The sequence below is a fragment of the Empidonax traillii genome, unplaced genomic scaffold (genome assembly GCF_003031625.1).
Source record: "Empidonax traillii isolate 1590-97213 ecotype Southwest subspecies unplaced genomic scaffold, ASM303162v1 scaffold1348:size125593, whole genome shotgun sequence".
Lineage (NCBI taxonomy): Eukaryota > Metazoa > Chordata > Aves > Passeriformes > Tyrannidae > Empidonax > Empidonax traillii.
Genome location: NW_020956541.1, coordinates 43,028 through 62,052, shown reverse-complemented (window position 1 = coordinate 62,052; position 19,025 = coordinate 43,028). Strand labels below are relative to the sequence as shown.

Below are 19,025 nucleotides of genomic sequence, written 5' to 3'. Positions count from 1 at the left end.
ACTACAGGGAAGCAATATCAAGCTGATTTTTTTCATACTACATATACAGCTTTCACTAAATTTCACATGAGTAAAGAAAAAGGAAGTTAAGATCGATTTATGTATCTTACTTGGACTACTCCACTGGGGTTGACTGAGATCATGGTACATATCCCACGGAATGCTGAATCCTTTTCCTCATTGTCTCTTATGTTTCGCAGAGAGGTGCACCTAGCAAGTTGGAGAGCAAAACTTAGCTAATTCTATTACTTTTTCATTCAGTCAAGTCAGGACTAGATTACAGCATTTAATGGAATAAGTCACACTGATAAGATTATATGAAAACTCTTTTGAACACTTAGATACTTGTTGCACACAGTCTTTACAAGTATATTCCCATTACGTATCATCTACAGAATCTTGCTTTTCTGTTGCACTATATACAAAGTGTGACCTGTATTCTATTAAAAAAAAAAAAGAAATATGTATATAAAATATTTATAGAAACTATCATTATTAGAAGTGAACATTACATGAGATACCACTTAAAGAACAGTTATTTAACCTTTACAGCAGCAAGCAAGATATTTTATACATAACAAGTCTAGAAACATATTCCTTACAGCAATTCAAACCTCAGACTGAATTTTAAGTAATGCACAAATTTTACAGTATTTGCATGCATTGTATTATCATTCTCATGGATTTTAAAATGCTTTTTCATAGTCAAGCTTTAACATGCAAGCATGTGACAATCTTATCCCATGCCTAAATTAGTTGTTAGCCACAACATAAAGAATACATGACAGTGCTACTAAAAACTCACAAACCTGATAGGACAAGATTAGTCACATGGTTGGCAATGATTAAGGATTGAGATTTTGTAACCAACTGAAAATATATCTAAAACTGAGATAGAAGAAAAGAAAGGAAAGAAAGGGAAGGAAGGAAGGGAAGGAGGGACGAAAGAAAGAAAGAAAAAAGAAAGAAATAAAGAAAAAGAAAGAAAGAAAAGGAAAGAAAGAAAAAGAAAGGAAAAAGAAAAAAGAAAGAAAGAAAGAAAGAAAGAAAGAAAGAAAGAAAGAAAGAAAGAAAGAAAGAAAAAGAAAAGAAAAATGAATTAAAAAAAAATTGAATAATACACACCAGGGTCTTATAAACTGCTGTAGCATGGGGGCCACCTCTTGAGGACAAACGAAACCAAGACGACCAATTGTTATTGCTAAGGTAATGCAATCACGGTTATACACCACCAAACGCCAACCAAGACATGAGCAAATGAGGGGGGAGGAGAAAAAATAAAGAAAAAAACAACAAATAACTTAGAAACAGAAGCAAACAGAATCTGTATATGATAGTAAACAAAAGATTTCACCAGTGCTGTCAATTACCACCCCTTGAATAAGAGGCAGCAACATACATGGTATACTCTCCAGGGTAAAAATAAAATTAAAGAAGTAAATGAGAGAACACCAAAAAACACAATTTAAAATGCAAAGGCTTTCTGATGTAAGCATTCTGCCCTCTTCAGAATCATCTCTTACAGTAAATTTACCTACCATGCCCTTCAAAGCTTTTAATAAAAAGTATTATTATGAATACTATTGACAGAAAGGAATTAACTATTTTCAGCTTTAGTATCAAGTAGAGTTAAATATTTTATTTTTTCAATATTTAGAATTCAAGATTTTAATAGGCCTACTATCTATCAGTAAAAATATATTTCTAAACACTTTTACATTGAATACATTGCAGTCTATCTAATAAACACTAAATAGATTAAACACTCTCAAAGAGCCCCAAATATTTGCTTTCTTCATAATCTTGAGAAATTAAAGGGGTTGCTAGCTCACAGCAAGTGACTGGAGAAAATTAATTTTTTAATCCCAATATTTCTCCTGTTCAAAAAAACTTCCTCATAAAACTTCTATAAGAATCTGACTTCTGATACAAAAGCATAAGGACGCATGAAAAGCAAAACTGCTTCTCTGAATGATTAGGTAGTGTGGTCCTTGGTTCTGAGGTCCAGACTGAAGAAAATATCATCATGCGTTTTAATGGTGTTTGCTCAACTCACAAAAGATTAATCTTTAGAAAAAAGAGAAGGTGGGAAATAATGTATCAGGATTACTTGAAGCAAAATACATGAATAATACTAAAATCCATCAGATTTATATGAAGCAGAGAAAGGAAACCTATGTTTAAGGGACATACTATGCAACACTAATTAACGAGCATTTGTGAACAGTTTCATGAAACATGCAATAAAACAGATGATGCTTTCTCCAATAAAAGTTTAGTTTAGGATACACTAGCAGTTTAAAATGTACCCATTCCATGAAAGCTGCACCTTAGTGGTAATGTACTATTTTGCCCAGACATTACTTGATTTCAATATGCAGTGTCAAATTTTTGGCTGATCCAACATAAAACTGCATTTGAAGTGATACTTCCAAATGAAAATGCATATTTAAGGTTTATCTGTAAATTCTCACAGGTAGAGTCTGTACAAGGAATAGTAATTTCTGTCAAAGCTTAACTTTTTGGCATGTACTCATTATTTTCTATGCAACTACTTTTAATTAAGCTGATCTCATATGTTTCCATAAGAGAAGTGTTTTCATAGCTCATTACATAACAACCTACAGCAGAAAACAGTAATACCCTTGCATGTACCAATGGCATACAGCACAATATTCCACAACAAACTTAAAAGTAAACCACACTCACAATTTATTTGTAGTTATGCATCTGCATTTAAAGTAACTATTAAGATACTAAAAAAAAATTAATGTTTGGTTACTTAAAAAAATTCTCTAGCAGTGATGGAAGTAAACTTTTAGGTACTGGATGTTTCTCAGCTACAGATATTACAAATCCATCAGTGCAGACAAAGAGGGTTGAGGCAGGGGAAAGAAAATTAATTTTGCTATATTATTCCAGGGTGCATTTCATAACAAGTAATTAGTGCGAAAAATATCTTTTAAAAAAGCAGCACCTATAATATGCCAGAAAACTAGGCAATTTATCCTTCAAGTTCACCTTCCATAGTAAATAAGGGGATGGGGTGTAGAGAATACTGGAGTAAAAATACACGTAGAAAGAAATTCCAATTTATCTCAGCTCAAGCCCAAATGTAACTAGCAGTGAATTTGCGTCATTTTCAATTATGTCCAGTATAATGACTAAACTATCATTTTTTCTTACAAGGCAGTTTTCAAACAGAAAAAAAGTCAAAATATTCTCAATCACTAAAATAGTAAATCAGAAACCTGTTAAATTATTAATAAAGTTTTGCTGAAGTATAGAAGGTGCTCTTCATACCAGAACATGCCCTCTATAAATGCAAAAGAACAAGTCTCAGAAATTCCACTTCAATAAGGCATTTGGGGACTGCTCCCAATTTGGAAGGCAAAGCAGCTGGCCAGAACATAGAAATGTACACGCCACTGTTAAGACTTCTTTTCAGAAATTTGTTTTTAAGTGATCAGGTAATAAAATTATACAGAATTTCAGTTATGTTGTGGTTAAAACTGCCATCACAGATCTATATTTTTGTGCATATTACTACAAATTAATATTGTTTGAAAAGCGCATTACTGCAAATCCAAAGAGTTAATTATTTGTTATATATATGCCAATTGCATTTGTTTCAAACACTAGACATACATACAGTTTGTATGTGTAAGGACAAGCATATATTAAAATCAGTGTAAAGCCACTAGGTCTTTAAGTGTTACTGCATACATTTGTCATATTGTATCCATAAATAAAATTGGAAGAATACTTAAATAGATGATAAATAAATATAAAATGTTATAAAGGTAAAAAGCAATAACTTTAATAATCTAGATATATGACATGTTTTTCTGCAAGACTGAGACTTGTAAGAACTTGTGCAAAACATTTGTTTTTGCTTATAAAAGCCAAATACATAGCAATAAGTTCTATTTGAGTTTTTGAAATCATTATAGAAAAAAACCCCTCTAATTCCCTTCACCATAAATGGTTCAATTTTTGGATACCTGTGTTCTCTAACAATGTCTTTGGTGTGTTGGGTCTGTTAATTATTTCTGCAAGCTGGTGCAACACCATTGGAATATAAGGCTGCATCTCTATACCTGAAACAGCCAAAAAGAAACATTGAGAAGAAAATGACCATTAATATACACAATCTATTTAGATCTGGTATCTTGAACTTACTGTCAAGGACAAGAATGTAAAACTTAATTTTTTTTGCATGAAAGCATCACTAAAAATAATAATAAAAAACCCAACCCAGACAAACCATTCTAAATATGCAAATATTCAAAGAAAAAAAGAATCTTACCCATCTGGATGGAGATTTCTCCAATTGCCCAGGTTGCATTGTTACACACAGAAATGAATTCAGGGTTTAGATTTGTTCCCAAAATGGGCATGAAATCAGCTAGAAAGAACAACATTTTAAAATCTCATCACACAATACAACCATCTTGTTCCTTTATTGTAAGATCACAAGCGAGTTTTTTTAAAATCATGTAAAGCATATTTAAATTGTCATAAAGCATTACACCGGAATTAATAAGAACTGTATTTTTTATAGATATCAGATTAACCTGGATGATACAACCTCAGCAGATCAATGCAAATCTTTGCAAACTATGATTTAAAAATATTTCTAATAGATTTTACATTTATGTAACTCTAAACCCCTTTTTTATTCCCTTCCCAGGAGTGGGGGAAAAAAAGCACACCTGGATAGCTATGTATTTAACTGTGCTAAAAAAAAAGAAAAAAAAGAATGACCACCCTCCCCCCAAAACAAACACCCCCTTTAACAAAAACAAAAAAAGCACCAAATACAACACCAATCCCCCCCCCCCAAAAAAAAAACCAACAACCAACAAAAATGAAACCTAGAAAGAAAATCACAGTCTTGACTAAAATTTATTTGGCAGATGTTATAATCTGTCTTTGTGACTAATATTTCACTAAAATTCAAATTCCAAGCCTATCCAAGCATTCATGGATTCTAGTAGAACAAAAAAAACCCCACAAATTCTAGAATTTACTAAAGAAAGCAACTGTTACAATTGCAGTCAAAGTACATCTGTTTTGCCATATTCCAGCAAAACAGGAAGCATGTTACATTACAAAAATCAAGCAGCAAAATGAACTTTTGCTACAGACCCTTGCTAATAGAAGAAAATGAAAACTTACAACACCATGACAGGGCATGCCACAAAAAAGGGAACTTAACAATAGCTAAATCAGCCTCTTATCAGTTTGTAAAACAAGTTAAGTATTTAATATGTAAAAGAAACATACCGATGCAAGGCTTAACATGCTGAAAACACGCCTTTGTCAGATCACCTAACAACGCAAAAGAACTCTGCCGTACCTCAGGCATTTTATCCTAAAGAGAGGAAGAAAAAAACCTAACAATTCTAGAAGTGTTTCTGATTCTTTTAAGAAAGAAAATTCTTGGATTAAACAGGTTTCTCACCTGCATGCATTGGTACATTAGCGTCAGGATATTGCTGCAAGCCACTAGCTGTTCAATGTTACCTCCAAGTCCTTCAGCTAAACCACTCAGTAAATCAAGAGCCACAATCATGAAATCTTTATCTGGAGCCTCATATTGGTCTGGTTGAGCATTGTGCAGCTGCAACAAATAATTATGCTTTTTCAAAATAAGTATTAGATTTTCTCATGGTTATGCATAAAAGTAAAAACAAACAGTTTCAGAACTGCAGCTTCATTTAAATATTCAACAGTTAATACTACTAAATCTCCCTGCAAACCACTAACTTTACATAGTTAATACATTGGTTTAAGGAGATATTCTGAAAACACTGGAATAGCAATAGAAAAATACCATGGCTTGTGCAAGAGTCTTCTGCACCAGATTTACACAACGCTGGTACACAGGCTCACAATACGGAAGAAAGCCAGATTGCAAGGCAGTAGCAACTGACGACAGGCACTGGAATAAAATAAAGAAGAAGAAAAAAAAAGCAGGATAGACACTAACTTACCTCCCCCAAGTACCTTTTACTTGTGTGAGGTAAAGTAAAAGCCTTTAAGTATACCCACAAGTAACTAAGTAAAACCAACCTGTAAAGGTAGTACCGATTAGCTGAGACAAGGCAACTGTTATGTAATTGTTACTCTCTCCTATGTATGTCAATTGAGAAAATTTCTCAGGAGCAGAATCTTCTTTGAGGTGGCCAAGAGTTCATATGAAGACTACTATAATTCAGCTAGCACTTACACTAAACTTCAGTATCCTGGCAATGTATAAGCCCTAACATTATCCAAGAATTATGAAACTAATTTATCTAGACGTGTTTTCCTGCTTCACATTTGGAAAGTACAGAGAATGAACTACATGGTCTGGTTCATAACTTAAGACTGTTGATAATTGTTTTAATGGAGGGACAAAGAGAGAGCAAGGAGAAAAAGACAAGAACAACAGGGATGGAACAACTTTTTAAAAAAACAAATAATCCCAAAGAAAACAATCAAGAATGGCAGGAAAAAATAAATCTTAAATATTTCTGCTAAACTTAATGACATTTCCTCAGTCACAAAATTTTCTCATTTATTGTTGTAATATTTTCTCCATAATGGGAAATACCTAACACTGACAGTTTTCATAGTCATACTTCCTAGTAGGAGCATCCTTAGTAAAAGGGGTAGTTCACAAAAGAAGTTGATAAAACACATTCAAATTTTAATATTTACCTCTAATAAAGGGAAGAGATCTTTATCTTCATCCTTCAACATGTTCCACTTCTGGATTAATGGAGGCATTAGCATCTGAATATATTCCTGTTTAAGATGAAAATGCATCAGCTACTGAAACAATTGCATACTAGTTTATTTCAAAGCTAGAAAATTGATATATTCTACTTTTTCAGCCAAAGGAAATTGATATACTGTAATCATTGTTGCAATATGTAGAAGTAGTTTAATACTAGAACTTTATGTTTTAAGATTTTTTGCTGAAGCACATAAGTATCTTTGCAGAACAAATCTTTTCCTCCAGCACTGGCTTCAGTCTGGCAACTTTTAATATCTGCCTGGGTTGTTACAAATCTAAACGATTGACTCAGGGGCTACAGAAAACATTTTTACGAGCAATACAATTTGGTTGTGCATCTGCCACCTGCTTTTCTCAATCATCTTCCATTGCCTTGATGATACAACCCTATCCCCCCAAGTTCTTGAAACCTCTTCCTCAATCAACTATCCATCCATAAAGAAAGCAATTTTCTATCCCTCCAGAAGGGCATGTTTAGTAATTCTGTACAAAATATTTCATTTTCCCTACCACTGCTGTCACAGTCACAAGGACATTGAACAAGGCATCCCTGTAGTACTGTTGCTTCCAGAAAGTATCCAAAGAGACAACAGAGCCACCAAACACACAATCATTTATTCAAAATGGAGAATATTTGTGTAGTGGGAAAATTACATACAGTCTGTGTATTTTACATGTAAATATTTATTATTATTGAAGCCAGAATTTATGTTTTATAACATATAAATCACACTACAAACCCCATCAAACCACTTTTTAAATATATGATGAGTGTTTCTACAGAACATAAGGTATACTCACTGGTTTATTTAGATGATGTCCTACAGAATCTGCTAGAGTTCCTATAGCATCATAAAGAATGAGCAGGTTTTTATGCTGGTATTTACTAAATGCGAAGACCAAAGTGTCAAGTATATATGCAAGATAAGGAACAAGCTCTGTACAAGCCTCCTCTTCTAGAGTAGCAAAGGCACTGAATGACAAAAAAACCCCACCATAAATAGAAAAGTCAGTATCTTGGAAAGAACAAAACAAGACCACCCCAAAATGCCCCACACTACCCATTCCTGTTCAAACGTAGAACTGTATTTAGCCTTTAAATTCATCCAAGGTATGTTTTCAAAATGGTATTACTGAGAAACTCAGTCTATTTTGATTGAACACAAAGATTCAGCTCTTACACTGTGGTGAGCAAAATTTAAAAATATTCTGTTAAAAACCTTTTATGTATATATGCTACAGATCTAATCCTGCTTTATGAACAAACTTTCTTGGGAGTCTACTGTGTACACTCTTGCCCCACACGAACTGACATGTAAAAGTTTTATTTGCTGAGCTTCCTGCACAAGAGATGTATTCATTTCATTAATGGTGTGTCCATTTTTTTAAATATCAGCAGACAAGGGAGAGAAGGGAATCTTACCTCCAAGGATCTCCTTTCAAGAGAAAGGAAATATCCCTTGAAATAATTGTAATGCAAATGTTTTGGTAATCCTGAGCTAACTATAAACATTGCTAATGCAATGATAGTATAGTTTTCCAGTATTGACCTCATTCATAGGCCTATAAAGCCAGATTTCTGGTCAATGAAACCTCAAATATTGAAAAAAAATAGGTGTCACATGCAGATAATTTCTTTTACTGCAATAGATTGTTTAGTTTGATTATTCATATATTCTAAAAACAAACTGGACAAATTATCTGTTTTGATTTTACTACAACTCAGAGTTATTTGTGACGACTTCAGAAGAAGTTGAACCTACTCCAATTTAAAAGGAAAAAAAAATTAAGAAACATTAAGAGCTAGAAATGGAGTCATACATTCATCAGTAAAGGAATTAAAATATTTTCCCATGAAAAAGCAGTGTCATGGATAGTACTTTTTGTTTAAGCTTTGGCTCACCTGCAGGCAGCTTCTTGTACTCTCTTGTTGCTATCCAGAATGCACTTTAGCAACTCAGTCATTAATGGCTTCAAGTGTGTGTCTGGGGGTTGACTAACTACCCAGTGTGCATAGCGACTAAGAGTCCAGCAAGTAATGGAGCGCACAAGAGCCTTTTTATTAGAAAGGCACTGAATAAGGTGAGGGATCAGCTCAGGAAGATATGGAACCATACCCTGCATGCAGCCTAGAAGGAAAAATATAGCTATTACAGTAGAAAAATCAGAAAACATAATAGAACTTTTTGTTATTTCCTAGAAGGGACATATTTTCATCCTCTATCATGTAGTAATGCATTTTACCAATATACAAAGCAAGTATACCTACTTTATGTTGTCCTAAAAAGAAACCACACCATGAACAGTAATTAAAATCCCCAATGAAATTTACATTCATTCCAACTACATTTCTACTTTAGTGTTTCCCCAATCCCCATAAATTCTGCTTTATCAAATGGAGTATAGCAAGAGCACCCAAATAAAATTAGTTTATAAAGCTTGGAAGTCTTATGCCAGTCTGCTCAGAGTAACCAAGACAACAAGTAGAGAAAGTTTAGGCCTTGATAACAAAACATAATTTCATTAAAAAAGATTCCTTAAGAAATTTAATGTTCTTGTTTTCTCCTAATATCACACCAACGCAAATAAAAGCTACACACTTCAAGTCAGCAAGGGCAGTAATACACTGAGATTTGCCAGAAGTACTAACTTTTATCTTGCTTGACTTGAAATCAAACCAAACAAAAATGCTTTCTAGCAACAAAGAAAATATACATCCACTAGGCACTGTAGGAGAAGATAGATAATCCAGGCATGGACCCAAAAATATTCCTTCAGTTTGCAAAATAGACAGAGATGATGAAAATACAGGCAAAAAGCCAAGACCGTAAGTAAATACAAAGAAATGGAAGTTATCACATTTAAATCAGAGAACCATCCACAAAAAGCAGCTCAGGGCACTGAAGTCACAGATCTGGTCTTCTCCATTTCTGAAAACATTGAATGAAATGTAAATATTCCTGTTGTATCAAATTAAGGTAGTATTTCATGAGAGACCAAAAATATATGCTACAGAGTTAAGAAACGGAGGAATAAAAGAAATTATTTAAGTTATTTAAGCCTTCAAAAAGGCATATTTGAACATTAAACAAACAACTGCAGTCATCAATTAGTAGATGTAGAGATTAATCACTAAAACCAAATCAGCTAAGGATGTATACTTGCTTACACAAGTAAATTCACCCTGAACGGATCACAGAGCTGCTTTAGAACCAATCAAAAATTCAGCAACTTGATATGCACTATTGCCTTACCTTCAGCAATTGCTCCAAGAACAAGGATACCAGATTCTTTAACTACCCATTCGGGATGGAAAAGCAATTCCTTCAAAAGGGGCAAGATGTGTGGCAGAAGTTCATCACGAAATACATTAGCCAGGACATCAAGAGCAGCAGCAGAACATTTCCCTGGAGGGAATTAACAGTGTTAATCTGCTTATTATATTATTATTATACAAGCAGTTGTAGTTAGACAGTATGATCCTCATTTTAACTTTGAGCTGGCAGGGTATCAGGAGAAAAGATGCTTCTATTTCATTACAATACACAGGGATTGAGCCACAGGTCTTAGAAAGCCATTTTTGCAGCATTTTTATAGCTACTAAAAGGACTTATACACTAGAGATATTAAAATACTCACTGACAGGAAACACACACTGTAAAAATCCTAAACTGGATCTAAACGACTAGTGGGCCCAAACAAGACATAGCTAATTTTTCAGCTGGAAGATAGCAACTACTAGAATAGATAACAAATAGAAAATTTTTTTCTACTCTGCTTCTAGATGATGTCCAACAAGCTTGAATAAAACCAAACATGAGCCCTCAACTTAGAGCAGGTCTTCACTGAAAAAAAATAACAAACAGCACAGACTCCCAGAGACTAGCATCTTAGAAAAAGGTTCTTCACCTAGAGGGTGGTTGAGCACTGGAACAGGCTCCCCAGGAAAGTGGTTACAGCACTAAGCCTGACAGAGTTCAAGAAGCATTTGGATGATACTCTCAGGCACATGGTGTTCCTCTTGGGGATGGTCCTGTGCAGGGTTAAGAGTTGGACTTGATAATCCTTGTGAGTCCCATCCAACTCCACATATTCTGTGATTCTGTTTCAGCTTTCTGCTAGAAGAGGAAAAAAGGTGGGCTTCCATATTTAGTTACCAGGTCTCATTAGTAACCAATGCTGCTGTCAGGCTGTGCTGATATTTCTTTTTTGTTAAAATTGGAAATCAAATATAGAACACTGGATACTAAACAGGGAACACAATTCTGAAATTCAGATAATCTGAATTCTCTCAAGTCCAGATGACATACATGAAAACAGATTTCTTAACTGTTCTGTTCTCTCTCTTTCCTAGCAAGCTTTAGTTTCCTCACTTTCTTAACCAAAACTGTGGACCACAGAGCATCCTCCGTCATTTCAGCTATGTTTTCCAGAAAATATTGATTTAATTCTGGAATTTCTACACATGACTACAAGAACAGCATAATGAATTTAAAACTATAAAAAGATACTTTACAAAGGAAAACATATTTGTGCTTTTTGTCTTCTAAAATAATAATAACAATAATAATATTAAAAGTTTAGCTATGTCTCAAAGTTGTTTGATCCATAAGCTTCAAGGTACATTCATCTGTACTACATCTGAACTACTGGTAATGGCTGTCAGTAGTAGCATGTTCAAATGGAGGGGAAAAAATCCACAAACAAATCAGATTTAGAGGGAAGACTGAAGTAAAGGAAAGCATTATTAAGCTAAGAACAATGTGTAAGACTGTATTGGGTCTGGCTGAGATGGAGTTCATTTTCCCATAGCAGCCCTCACAGTGCTGTGCTTTGCATTTGTAGCTAGAAAGGTGCTGATAACACAACAGTGTTTTGGCTACTGCTGAGCAGTGCTGGCACAGCATCAGCATTGTTTCTCCAACATTCCCCCCATCAGTAGGCTGTGGGTGGGCAAGATCCTGGGAGGGGACACAAGTAGGCCAGCTGACCCAAACTGAACAAAGAGATATTACATACTATATGGCATCAGCTGAGATATAAAAGCTAAGGAAAGGAGGAGGAAGGGGGAGCATTCATTATTTGCAGTGTTTGCCTTCTGGAGCAACTGTTACTCATGCTGAAGCCCTGCTTCCTGGGAAGTAGTTGAACATCGCTTGCTGATGGGAAATAGAGAATAAAATTATTTTGTTTTCCTCTTTGCATCCAGCCAAGGTCAACCAACCACAAAGACTTGTAAAAAACAGTGATATATGTTTTCTATTATCTTGTAGAATTAAAATTCAAAATCCAAAGCTTCTGTTGAATTGCCTCCAGTAGATGTTTGCAACTCTATTGGCCATATTCAAAATAAGTTTAAAGTTGGCTAGATTTTTCAATACAGTTATATAGCCAAAACATCACCTGAAAGACTCCCCCTCTGCCCCAATCACCAATTATATCAGTAGATAGTTCTTTATCTGTTCAAAAGCAAAGCCTCAGTATTCCTATACACAAACTCCTCTTTTTACTGTTTCTTGTATTATGCAAGTATCTATATTTGAAAACATTTTACACATTGACATACTTAAATTCCAGTCAGAAATAGTATCATCATCATCAAGATCATTGTCATCATCATCATCTTCAATATGATCTTCTTCATGTTGCTGAGCTACTGTCCGTGAACGATGAAAACGAGGTCTTATGTCCTGTTCACTATCTGGAATAGCTTCATCTTCTTCAACATCCCCCTGCCAAAAAATGTTTTATCAGATAAACTAGTGCAACTATATTGCTCAAGGAATTAAGAATGTAGTGTCAATTTTAGTTCAATATATTTATAAACATGTGAAAGATTCACATCCCACTTGTGCTGCCCTGCTAACTAAAAATGCCACTGTTCCTGCATTCTGCTACAGTATTTACCAGAAAAAAATCAGGAAAATAAAAGCAACAGAGGTAATCTCAAGGAAAAGCACAAAGTACCCTTCTTGTAAAGAAATTACTCTTGATTGGAAGGAATTAGAAGGAAGAAGAGATAGAGAAATTCAAGTACACAAACACATTCTAAAATGTTGTGATGGAAAAAGCTTTGTAGTTCAAGCTAGAAGGGCATTAAAATCAATTCTGATCATTTCTTTCAGGATGCTTTGCTGCAGTAATTCATGGGTAAAAGTATCCCAGCTCTGCCAAAGCTGGGTGGAAGGGGAGAGGGGCAAAGCAGGAAAGCCCACAGATTATTTTCCAACAAACATGGTAGCAGTCGCATAGCATTTTTGGAACAGCATACCTTGCCCCAAAAAGCTAAATCTCCATTGAACAGATGGCAGGCCAGATCTGGCCTACCAGCTCAACCATTCTGATTTACAAGTCAGAAGTTATCCAGATATTCTTACTGAGTATAAAAGGAAGGAATGCTTACCTTTAACAGAATAATATCAATCTCTGAATACTTCATACCATTTACCAGCACAGGTATCAGTCTACAAAGAAATATTGATACATGTCAAGAAGGAAGACCCTGGTAACTACAGGCCTATCAGTCTCACTTCAGTACCTGGTAAAATTATGGTGAAAGGTATTCTGGGACTTATTGAAAAACATTTGAGAGACAATGCAGTCACTGGTCACAGCCATGGGTTCATGAGGGGAAAGTCCTGTTTAACCAATTTAATTTCCTTTTACATCAAGGTCACCCATCTTACTGACCAAGGGACACCAGTAGATGTGAGGTTTTTTTGATTTTTAGCAAAGCCATCAATACTTTATCTCACAGTATTGTACTGCAAAAAATGTCCAGCACACAAGTCCATAACAAATTGGGTGAACAATTGGCTAATGAGTTGGGTTTAAAGACTTGTAGTAAATGGAGTCACATCAGGTTGGCAACTGGTCACCAGTGGGATTCCCCAGGGCTCAATTATAGGGTCAGAGCTCTTTAATGTTTTTATAAATGACCTGGAAGTAGGAATCAAATGTACAGTAAGTTTGCCAATGATACTAAACTAGGAACTGTGGACTCCCTGGAGGCAGAGAGGCCCTGCAAAGAGACCTCGACAAATGACAGGGCTGGGCAATCACCAACCACATGGAGTTTAACAAAGACAAGTGCCAGACTCTGTATCTGGGACAGGGCAACCCTGGATGTATGGACAGACTGCGGAATGAGAGGCTAGAGACCAGTGCCATGGAAAGGGACCTGAGGGTCCTGGTCGACAGCAACTTGAATATGTCAGCAGTGTGCCCTGGTAGCCAGGAAGGCCAACTGTATCCTGAGGGGCATCAGGCAAAGCATCGCCAGCCGGTCGAGGGATGTTATTGTCCCACTTTGCTCTGCACTGGTGCAGCCTCACCTTGAGTACTGTGTGCAGTTTTGGGCACCACAATATAAGAAAGATATAAAGCTATTAGAGAGCATCCAAAGCAGGGCAACAAAGATGGTGATGGATCTTGAGGGCAAGACTTATGAGGAGCAGCTGAGTTCACTTGGTCTGTTCAGTTTGGAGAAGACAAGGCTGAGGGGAGACCTTATCGCAGTCTACAACTTCCTCAAGGGGGGCAGCAGATGGGGATGTGCTGATCTCCTCTGTCTGGTGACCAGTGATAGGACACAAGGAAATGGAATGAAGCTGCATCAGGGGAAGTTCAGATTGGACACTAGGAAAAGGTTCTTCACTGAGAGGGTGGTCGATCACTGGAAGGAGTTCCCTAGAGAACAACACTCTTAGTCATATGATTTAGTGTTAGACAGTCCTAAGAGGAGCAGGGAGTTGGACTTGATGATCCTTATAGGTCCCTTCCTACTCAAGAGATTTTATGATTCTATGTCAAAATAACACATAAATAAAGCAAACTGGTTTTCAGTTACCTGGTCCATAATTTTGACTGTAATCATACTCTCCCCAACAACAAACAAACAAACAAACAAAAAGCTCCAGACAAAAACTTAGCCTGATACCAAAAGTTAGTACCTTAACCACACTCCATTTTATGAGGTTCATTAATACTTTGTCATCTGAAAAAGTGTTAATTTCTAACTAGAGGTAGCCAGATGGCACAACTGTGTTTTACATTTTAAAAACAGGATATTCTTCCATATGATTAAATCTATTTTGAAGTACCTTTCAGAAAAAAATCAAATTCTTTTCAGTAAGAATTCACACTTCCAAAATATGCTTGATAAAAAAGTTATTACTTTGGTTCTATTCGTCACTTAACTGACCTGTGACTAAAGACTCTACCTCACTACTCTTAAGGATGGAAATCTACCTACATTGAGCTCTCCTATCCTTTTGTGATTACTTCAACTATCATCCCTTAAGACAAGTCCCTGACATTGCAGAGATCTTGACATTAGTCATTAGTCTATATTAGAACTTTACTTAGTTATTTAACTGGTTATGGCCATGAGTCTCCAATGGTATTGATGTATGGCAAAAAAAAAGTAACAGGGGAAAAAAAGTCAAGTATTTCACATATAAACACATTTGCTACAAAAATAAATCCATAAAAATAAATATATGTATTACAAGCCAAGTCAAACTAATACTGAAATTACCATAGACTGACCAAGCACCAGTGTCAAACTTAATCTCTCTATATTCTACAGCTGAGGAGTATTGTTTCTGAAGGTATTCAGACCAGCAATAATACTCATGCATCTCAATGACAATATGAACTTAACAAAAATTTCCCTCAAATTACAACACGAAAATGGCATTAAACTGTGTATAGGCACAGAGGCAAGAGGCAACCACACCACCACTCTGTGGAGCAAGAGAGATTGATTTTAGTCATGGGGGGATTGTGGTGGTGCACACCCCTCTCTCCATCTTCGGGCCTGCTCTACAACTTCGGAAGCTCCAGACAAGTCTTGACTGAACCAGTTGAGCATTGAAGCATCCCTGACTGTGCAAGGAGCTTGATATAGGTGGAAACAACACTGACCATACCAGGAAAATCATCTGCCTGACCAAGGTGGGGAACAAAGGAAAGGCCGTTATTCTTGTTAGCCTTGGTAAATTATTTACCTGAAGTGTAGCTCGAGTGAAGTGGTACCACTGTTACAAGACCTTTTGAAAAAAATGAATCGTAGCCCGAGTGAAACAGTACCATTTTTACTGAACTTTCTGGGAAAAAAGACCAGCAGTTACTGACCTGGGTCATGGTCAGAATGGAAACTTACTGATGACTAAAGCCAACTCTCTCACAACCCTATAAACAACGGTCCTAAGTGAGGTCCTTTGAGCTCTCCTGGACCACAACAGGCTATGACCAGCAACCTCCCTCTGAGTGAGACACTTCTCAGGGCTCTCAAACCCTCGAGTTTGTGATACTTGAAGGACTATCACTGACAACAAGGCCTAGGCTGATATCCCCCCCACTATCTCCATGCTCCTCCAGGTGCAACCCTTGCCTGTTGGGAAATGCAAAGGGATTTGACATGAGTATTTCACTGAACCTGAGGGGAATTATTGATAGGTACATTTAGACACATAAAAATAGGTGTACACATGGTTTTACCTCTGTGTATGTGAATTGATTATGGTATAAATGCTGTTATAGTGAATCTATAATTAAGTCACTGTTATAACTGTAATAAATCCTACTGAATTAATTTTTAAATGCTAAATTAGTCAATGATTAAGTGCTGCTAAGCCCTTCTGCACCCCTATCTTTTGTATCCATATCCTTTGCACCCTTACCCCCTTTTGCATTCCCAGTCTTCATGTAAATCATTCTAGATTGATTCTAATCTGATTTTCCTACGTATGCTTCATCTATATAGTAATAGCGAGCCTTGCCATCGAACTCTGTTAAAGTCACACTTTCACAAATACATATTAAAACCTGCTTTTTGCCAATACCTTTGATGGCGACTCTGAGCAGCTGAAATTACTCGTTCACAACAATTACCTTCTGAACTTTCGATAAAAGCTTAAAAAACTACTGTCAGTCTGAAGAAGCATGAAGAAAAACACTATACATGCTTTCAAGTTTAAATTGCCTTGGCAACTGATATGAAATTGATTCCAAAATCTAAATGACCTTGTCATTTTGTTATGTTCTTCATAAAGATGGGGAACCCCTGGCATGACTATGCACATAGAAGCATTGCACAGAAATGCTCACAATAGTAGTTGTCAAGACAATATGTTCATGGTACACCATATATTACAGGTAATGTCACATGAAGATATTTGTTTAAGCTTAAGCGGATGATAGTATACCTTTATATAAATCTGATACTTAACAGGCTGTTAAGGTTGAGGTAGAGCACCAGTGATACAGTTTAGGTTGCTTCTGGAGCCAAGTCTGAAATCCTCAGAAGTCTTTTCAGTGACCTCTTTGCTACAGCCATTTTTAATATGCACAAGAACTAGCTACAAGAAACTCCTCCTAAGCATACAGCAAGCTAGATACGGTTTCTATAATAGTAACCAGGAAAAAGTCAACTGAAGTTTAAAGATAACTATTGCAAAATAACTAGTTCTAATTCTTAATACTTACTTAGTAAGATGTCGACATAATACATCTTTACAAATTGGTTGTTCAGCCAAAGTCAGCCAAAATTCGCAAGCCTCCAAAGCAACATTTTCATCTTGGTCCTGGGTCCTTTGAAGCATATACTACACAAAAAAAAAAAAAAGCCAATCTTGTATAAGTTTTAATTGAAGAAGCTATCAACATTGCAAAGCATGTTTGCAAAATCAAACTATGCTCCCAGAGTATAGTATATGTTTCTTATGGGCAAGGGGAAGAAACAGATATAAGATACTACTTAAGGCTATGGTGAGAATAAGAGACAATGCTAGATGATTCAGATTCTAAGATCTTCACTAAGTGAGAACATTATTACCAAGAAAACTATAGACAGAGACCCACGATAGTAAACAGAGAATAGTTGTTTTTTTCTTCAATTATTATTTTAACACTCCCCCCTCCCTTTCTCTTTTTTAATAAAACTTACTTTTGAATAAAACACTTAGTAAGATGGAAAAACTTTTTATATCCAGTACCAAAAAAAAGCTTCCCTTTAAAATCTTAAATACCTGACTGGATGCAATTAAGTAGAACCCATTACAGGGGGAAAAAAAAGTCTCACTTTTTTCTAGCATGAATGGTAATTCAGAGATTCAGTATCAAATCTTTAGGCTTGCTGCTAAAGTTTAATTCCCCTTAAACAAAAATAATCAAATACCTGCATTATCAGAAAGGCTAAGTATACCACAGCTACATCAGTTTTTTGTACAACTGCCAAAGAAATTTAGGGAAGACGCAACTTCCCAAATGGTAATTTCTGCATTGTTCCATGCCAGCTCTTCATTTCTGAAACATTTTAGAAGCCTCATGGAAGTCCATGCAGCTACCTTTCCTCACACAATCGTTTAAAACAAGCAAAAGAAATCCTCCTCCATAATTACCATTTTGTTCTCAAAATAAAATAGGATGGGACAACCTATATTATCCTTATGCATTTTAGGGATGCAAGATTTGCAACAAACATATCCCTTCCTACAGAACTGTATTCCCACAGAGCTGCATCAAAAGAAGCATGGCCAGCAGGTCGAGGGAGGCAATTCTCCCCTACCACTCCATTCTGAGATCCCATCTGGAGTATTGCATTTAACTCTGGGGACCCCAACACAAGAAAGACATGGGACTGTTGGAGCAAGTCCAGCAGAGGCCACAAAGATGATTAGAGGGCTGGAGCAACTCTTTTATGTGGAAAGGCTGAGAGAGTTGGGGTTGTTCAGCCTGGAGAAGAGAAGGATTCGAGACCTTCTAGCACTTTTCAGTACCTAAAGGGGCTCCAAGAGAGCTGGACAGGTCGTTTTACAAGGGCATGGAGTGACAGGACAAGGGGGAATGGCTTTAAACTGACAGAGGGCAGAGTTAGATATTAAGGAGAAATTCTTTACTGTGAGGGTGGTGAGGCACTGGATCACGTTGCTCAGAGAGGTTGTGGACTCCCCTCCCCATCCCTGGAAGTGTTCAAGGACAGGTTGGAGGGAGCTCTGAGCAACCTGGTCTAGTGGAAGGTGTCCCTGCACATGGCAGGGGGCTTGTAACTAGATCATCTTTGAGGTCCCTTCCAACCCAAACCATTCTATGATTCTATGAACTGCACTAAATTGTGTTTCCTAAAGGGTCGTTATTGTGATTAAGAACTGACAGCAGCAAAAATACTGCTCTATTCTGACTTACGAACAGATTACAGCTCGGAAAAGTTGAAAAATGTCCTATCCATTGCAAG

The 19,025-nt window shown here is 36.2% G+C and overlaps 1 protein-coding gene across 1 annotated transcript in view; it reads right to left on the bottom strand.

Annotated features, from left to right (window-relative positions):
- The window catches only part of LOC114069732 (transportin-1-like), a 55,742-nt gene that overhangs the window by 8,388 nt on the left and 28,329 nt on the right, over window positions 1–19,025 (bottom strand). Inside the window, 15 exon segments of the mRNA XM_027906736.1 lie at window positions 111–210; window positions 1,126–1,201; window positions 4,005–4,100; window positions 4,310–4,408; window positions 5,290–5,377; window positions 5,468–5,626; window positions 5,702–5,711; window positions 5,778–5,947; window positions 6,709–6,795; window positions 7,589–7,760; window positions 8,691–8,916; window positions 10,042–10,194; window positions 12,354–12,519; window positions 13,191–13,251; window positions 17,279–17,397. Coding sequence (XP_027762537.1) covers window positions 111–210; window positions 1,126–1,201; window positions 4,005–4,100; window positions 4,310–4,408; window positions 5,290–5,377; window positions 5,468–5,626; window positions 5,702–5,711; window positions 5,778–5,947; window positions 6,709–6,795; window positions 7,589–7,760; window positions 8,691–8,916; window positions 10,042–10,194; window positions 12,354–12,519; window positions 13,191–13,251; window positions 17,279–17,397 — 1,782 coding nt within the window.